General features: G+C 27.1%; 2 protein-coding genes across 2 annotated transcripts; one reads left to right on the plus strand and one right to left on the minus strand.

Moving 5' to 3' along the window:
* Positions 1–69: 69 nt before the first annotated feature.
* On the minus strand, positions 70–1,440 carry LOC108575855 (transmembrane protein 208). Its single transcript, XM_017938769.1, has 5 exons — positions 1,270–1,440; positions 924–1,076; positions 699–835; positions 510–594; positions 70–345 (listed from the first exon to the last, which is right to left on the minus strand). The coding sequence occupies exons 1-5, from the start codon at positions 1,273–1,275 to the stop codon at positions 211–213; spliced, it is 516 nt and encodes a 171-aa protein (XP_017794258.1). The 5' UTR covers positions 1,276–1,440; the 3' UTR covers positions 70–210.
* A 1,253-nt stretch (positions 1,441–2,693) lies between these two features.
* LOC108575836 (alpha-1,3-mannosyl-glycoprotein 4-beta-N-acetylglucosaminyltransferase B) lies at positions 2,694–5,486 on the plus strand. Its single transcript, XM_017938744.1, has 10 exons — positions 2,694–2,730; positions 3,034–3,715; positions 3,788–3,834; positions 3,939–4,249; positions 4,323–4,453; positions 4,543–4,650; positions 4,732–4,925; positions 4,994–5,130; positions 5,208–5,323; positions 5,420–5,486. Exons 2-10 carry the CDS (start codon positions 3,182–3,184, stop codon positions 5,447–5,449), a joined length of 1,608 nt encoding a protein of 535 aa, XP_017794233.1. The 5' UTR covers positions 2,694–2,730; positions 3,034–3,181; the 3' UTR covers positions 5,450–5,486.
* The last annotated feature ends 641 nt before the right edge of the window (positions 5,487–6,127 follow it).

Consider the following 6,127-nt stretch of genomic DNA (forward strand, 5'->3'; position numbering starts at 1 on the left):
GTTATTTTTTAAAAAAATAATTTTATAATTTATGTAAAAATTTATATAAAAGACATAGTTACTTTTTTCATAAATAGCATATGAAACAATGTAAGCTGAAACAAAAGTCATGTAGTAGGTAGTTTTCTTCCATAATCTTGCTCAACTCTATCCCACACCCATGAAATTCTTAAATATTGATTCAGAATGCACTATTATGTGATCAAAATACTAGTGCCGTCTAGCCATTTTTTTTTCCAATTTCCGTTGTTTCTTCTCACTAATCTCAGGTTGTTCTGGAGCAGGAGCAAAAAACCATGGAGCTAATATTTGTTTCCATACCATCCAACCTCCTCTCAATGGTACCTGTTATAATGATACAATGTAAACATTTTGTAATCTATTTAAGTATTTTATGTAAGTAAAAGTTGAGAGGAATATGAGAAAAAAAAGTTACTTTAAAATGTTTTATAATTTATGATGATGTACTGTTTTATATTTATAACATTTATTTTATTAAGTATACTTACAAGAAGCCATAACAACCAAAAATAATTTGATATAAGAGAGAGTACTTGTACTCCTGAAGTTAATATAATTAAATCTTTTACATGTCTGGAATAAAATGAGAGAGTGTTATTATATCTAACAGAGCTGTTATATTGTAATAAAGTGTTATATTATTTAAAGAAGTTATTAAAATCATTTGTGATACTTACTCTGCTATACCTCCTTCCATGTTAAGATCAATTCCAGAATCTAAAAGTTGTCCAGATTCTGCATATGTTGCATGTGCTATGTATTTCATAAATTGATAACTTCCTATATATACAATTCCAGAAAATATGGTTAACGTCTGTAATTGTGATTAATATCATAATGATACATATGATTTAAGATATGCATTATAAAAGTAAAAATAAAATTTTAAATATGATACTTACTATTGATAATGTTGTAAAGTTAAAGAGCAACATCATAACAGTAAAATATATTCCTATTGCTCCAATTATCATATTCTGATAGAAGGTCAATGTTGTTACATTTTCTTCTACTATCTGTTTTGCCCCTTTTGTTGCTACTTTAGTTTTCTTAGTCTAAGGGTACAATGAATGACATTACCTATTAGTTGTATTTTTATAAACAAATTATTATAACAAAATTATTGTTTATTGATTAAAAATTAATGACTGATGTATTATAAACTATATGGAAATAGTTGCAGATGCTAGATGATCAAATGACTACAAAATTAGAACATGCATTTAAATAATACTGTATGCAACTTACCGTCATTTTGTTGATAAATTGTAATGCAAAAGATATTTAATACATCCAAGTAATTAATATCTAGTTAATAATCAATACATGACACACACTTAACCTTGTAAGTATTCAAAAACACGTAGGTTCTGTCGAAGCCACGTGAAAGATGTCATATCGAAAAAGTCTCTAGGTTAATATTTCATAATCTACAATTCAATACAGATATGTAAATGTTAACACTCATCATTCATGATGTTTCAGTACAACATGAAATTCCATGTATTATTAAATAATCGTAAACAATATTTAGTAAACAATGACGAAAAACAAAAGCAGTAATAAAATTATTATAATTGTGTTAGTGGGATTCCCAAAATTCTTTAAGTCTCTAAAGATTAAACCATTTTCATTGCTACATTTATTTTAACACGTAGCGATACTAAATATTAGCATGAAATTATATTTTCTGTTGTAAAATTTGCAACATTTAAGTAAAAAAGTGTGAATGAAAAACATATAAAATAAGTTTCCATTCATTTTTTACCGTAAATTAAAGTAATGGGAAAATAAAACATACATTTTATATATACATGTATATGTATATATTTATTAATCTCTTTATTACATAACGTTGCTAAGGAACCTAAAATAACTTAAATTTAAATGTTTCTACATTAATCCAAATATATTAAAAAATATTAGTTTTATGTAATACTTGATTAGAAAAATATATGTTATATTTATGATGTAAATGTTTATTATGTTATTTTGATCTCGTTCTTATATCATTACTCTAGTACATGACGAAGTAAATTATTTGAAATTTGAACTCAGCTTCCATTTAAACATGCTTCGTAAATTGTATTTAAAACTAATCTCATTTTGTTTTTTAATTTACGAATGATTTTACTTTTTCACGAATTTTAAAATATGTTACCAAAACGTACCCCTTTAAATCTATTATCACCTATTAAAAATTTACAAATATCGCTACCGTCGGTGCTGCTACCCTTTAATTTGGTAGTAAAATAGGTTATGCCATAATACGTATGTAGAATCAATGTAATAATATACTGTAATAATTTTTATAGTTTTAATATAAAAATACGTAATCTATCTACGTCAAAAGGAGAATGAAAAATTGAGTGACGCGTTAGTAGTAAAATGAACCAGAACGAATTCAATGAAAACGATCAAGTAAACCTTTCGACCCTGAGCAATTTTGAGTAAGAGGATTATTCTCTCCGTGATTGTTGGGCATTTACTAAAAAGCAGAGTTATCAAGTCTTATCAACTCTCTAATAAAAGTTAATTTTGCAGATTGTTAGAGTAATGTTATTATCGATCGAAAAAAATTTCCGTTGAAAGAGACCACCGGTTAAAATGTACATTTTATAATCGATAATGATATTTGTTAAATCTAACACGTTTTACCAGTTTTGCTTAGTCATTATTCGAAGAATTCAAGGTTGTAAATGTTTCATGGTAATTATCAATTTTCCGAAAAACAAAACACTGAGAAACATAGTACAAATATTCCTATCACATCTTTTCCTCTCTGTGTATTTTTTTTTTAACATATATTTTTATAAAGTACTTTTGTTATATGTCTAAACAGTTTTTGTAAAATAAGTACTATGTTTTATAAGTAAAAATAAAATTACAATTGGCATATACTTCTGAATTTGTCATGAGTTCATTTGTGTTACCTTACAAACTAAAATTTTAGTTTACAACATAATACATTATTATGATTTGTTACTGTATTTGTTTTTATTTTTTTTTCAGCCTGTACATTGGTCAATTACAATGCATTTACACATATGAATATATTTTAGGTTTGCCATGCTGTGAACTTATAATGTGATATCATTGAGAATTTGTTTTTATTCCACAAGACTATGACTATAATCATGTAGAGTTTAGTATAAAGAAGATGACGCCTCATTTTGTAGCTCTGACACCCATAAGAAGACGATGTTTAATCATACTCTCTATAGTATTAGTACCATGCGCCATTTTAAATCTTTTATCACCATCAGAATTGCACGAAGAAACAGTTTTGCAAAATAGTATTGCAGAATTGCAAGCTAGATTGGAACATTTACATGCTAAATATGTTACAAGTCAAGAAGAAATAAACCTGTTGTCACATCAGTTATTGCAATTAATAGAGAATAATCACATTTTACCAGATCTTCAATTTCTACTTAACAATGCTACATCAAATGTGACCAATATAAAATTACCATCTATATATAATTTTCTTCCTCATTTTTTGAATGACCCTAATAGTTTACGTCCAGCATTTGTTCAGAGTAAAGGCCGTACTGGAGTTAGTATGGTACTAGGTGTACCAACAGTTAAAAGAGAGGTACAGAGTTATTTAATGGCAACACTTAAGAACTTATTGGATCGCATGAATCCTGTGGAAACAGCAGACACTTTAATTATTGTATTAATTGCTGAAGTAAATATCTATAAAGTAATAATAAAGTTATTTAAAAATTCTGCATTATAACTATTATTATTGTTTTTGCAGACGGATTTGGAATATGTAACATATGTTGCAAAGCAAATTGAAGTTCAGTAAGTTATATTTGGAAGATAATTATGTAGTAATGTTACTTTTGCCTTGTGCTAATTTTGTTATTAATTTCTTAATATGTTTAAATTGTTTATTTTTATTCCAGGTTTCCAGCTGAATACGAAGCTGGTGTGATCGATGTGATATCTCCGTCTGCATCTTATTACCCGGATTTATCAAAATTGCGTGATACTTTAGGTGACGATCACCAACGAGTAGTATGGAGATCGAAACAAAATTTAGATTTTGCATTCCTTATGTCGTATGCACAGACAAAAGGAACATTTTATGTACAATTAGAAGATGATATTTTAGCTAAAAAAAGTTTTGTAACTACAATGAAATCTTTTGCTCTACAAAAAATTGTAACAAAAGAAAATTGGTTCGTTTTGGACTTTTGTCAGTTGGGATTTATTGGTATGTTATTGATATATTCATTACTAAATGTTTTTGAACTTATTTTATATTTATCATACATTTGTTAACACAGGAAAGTTATTTAAATGTGCAGAACTGCCATGGTTGATCCAATTTTTTTTAATGTTTCATAATGATAAACCAGTTGATTGGTTATTAGATCATTTGGTATCAACTAAAGTTTGTAGTCTTGATAAAGATAGTGTAAGTTTAATTTAAAAAATAAGTTAGGAATATGTAGATTTTCGAAACGTTTCATGTATTTGTATTTACTAATGTTTTCTATGTCTCAGAAACATTGTAAAATGGCTAAAGCAGAACTGTGGGTTCATTATAAACCCTCTCTTTTTCAACATATAGGAACACACTCTTCATTGAAAGGAAAAGTACAGAAATTGAAGGTATATTAAAGTAGTAATGCTTAAATATTACATATTTGTTAATGTCCAATAGTTTAGAGTAATTATAAATATTATTTTTAGGATAAACAGTTTGGAAAAATAACATTATATTATGCGCATGAAAATCCAGAAGCAACAGTAGAAACACAAATTAAACCTTACAAACAATATACATTACAAAAAGCCTACAAGGGTGAATCATTTTTTTGGGGCCTTTTGCCACAGCCAGGAGATCATTTGAAATTCAAATTTTCCCATCCTATTTTTATAAAAAGGTACTTTATATACGTGCAGTATTTTAAATAATATATAATTATAATGTTGTTAAATTTTGTGAATGTAGGTACTTATTTAGAAGTGGAAATCCTGAACATCCATCTGATAGATTTTATAACACAACAGTAGAAGTGTTTACAGAGATATCTGTATCCTTGAATAGAAATAATAATGATATTACCGAAGATGGTTATATTATTATAGGTATTGTATGACATAATATAAATATATGTTTATATTTTTAATTCAAATTCATACTTCGTTATTTACGTTATAACTAGGAAAATTTGATGCACTTGGGATTGCTCAAGGAACAGTAAATCCAAAATTAGGGAAGGTATTAATACTTCGTTTGACTGTACACAGTGAAAGTGAAAATTGGGCGATATTATCCGAGGTAATATTTGTCATTGAAAGATGGCTTTTAAGAAATATTTTTGAAGAACGTATAAATAGATTTTGGTATTTATTTTTACCGTTTCGTATTTAACAGATTCATATAGTTGAAGATCATCCTAGTTGACCCCGGAAAAAAGCTTTTTCGACACCATTTACAGGGATAATGCGTATATTAAGTTAATTATTAAATTATTTTTAGTTTTATTTTTCGTTTCACCATGTGTCGGTAGGTTATAAATTAAAAGTTATTTCTTTACCACCGTCCACTGTAAAGAATTGCTTATATTTTATTTTAGCAGCTATTACAATGACTTATATAACGAATATAACGAAATGTATTTGGTGTCTAAAAGAACAACTGTTACTACATGCAATGGGACGATGCGAATTGGAATATCTATTAACAGAAGAATTTCATTCTTTTTCTAAGGTCAGTTTTAGAACAACTTACGAAATTTTTGACCAGTTTTATCAATTCTCTAATCGAAACAGTACCTGCGTAGTCCATATGTGTTATTTCATTTATTGAAGATCAAAATACCATTTATAATTTTACATATTTTTTGTAAGTTAGCAAGGAACTTTTTACCGACTCTTGAATCTCAAGCACAAGGTTATTAATATGAATAAGAATGCCGTATACTTAATATCGCGATAAAAATAAGTGCCAGAATATTTTAAGAAATATAAGGCCAATAAAATAAACGAGTGATTTATCTTTTCGTAAAAAACAAGAAAAATCATTGAGCAAATATACATTTGTAATGTGTGTAATTATGTGTAATTTATATACTTTCTGTAA

This window comes from Habropoda laboriosa, unplaced genomic scaffold (genome assembly GCF_001263275.1).
Source record: "Habropoda laboriosa isolate 0110345459 unplaced genomic scaffold, ASM126327v1 scaffold243, whole genome shotgun sequence".
NCBI lineage: Eukaryota > Metazoa > Arthropoda > Insecta > Hymenoptera > Apidae > Habropoda > Habropoda laboriosa.

Excerpts from the sequence above, each read along its gene's own strand:
- LOC108575855 (XM_017938769.1), bottom strand. Across the intron at positions 836-923 it reads ACTTTACAACATTATCAATA|ACGTTAACCATATTTTCTGG; the intron begins GTAAGTATCATA and ends TCACAATTACAG. Across the intron at positions 346-509 it reads TTTGGTTGTTATGGCTTCTT|GTACCATTGAGAGGAGGTTG; the intron begins GTAAGTATACTT and ends TCATTATAACAG.
- LOC108575836 (XM_017938744.1), top strand. The coding sequence starts at position 3,182 with ATGACGCCTCATTTTGTAGCTCTGACACCCATAAGAAGACGATGTTTA. Across the intron at positions 3,835-3,938 it reads GCAAAGCAAATTGAAGTTCA|GTTTCCAGCTGAATACGAAG; the intron begins GTAAGTTATATT and ends TTTTTATTCCAG. Across the intron at positions 4,250-4,322 it reads TTGTCAGTTGGGATTTATTG|GAAAGTTATTTAAATGTGCA; the intron begins GTATGTTATTGA and ends TTGTTAACACAG.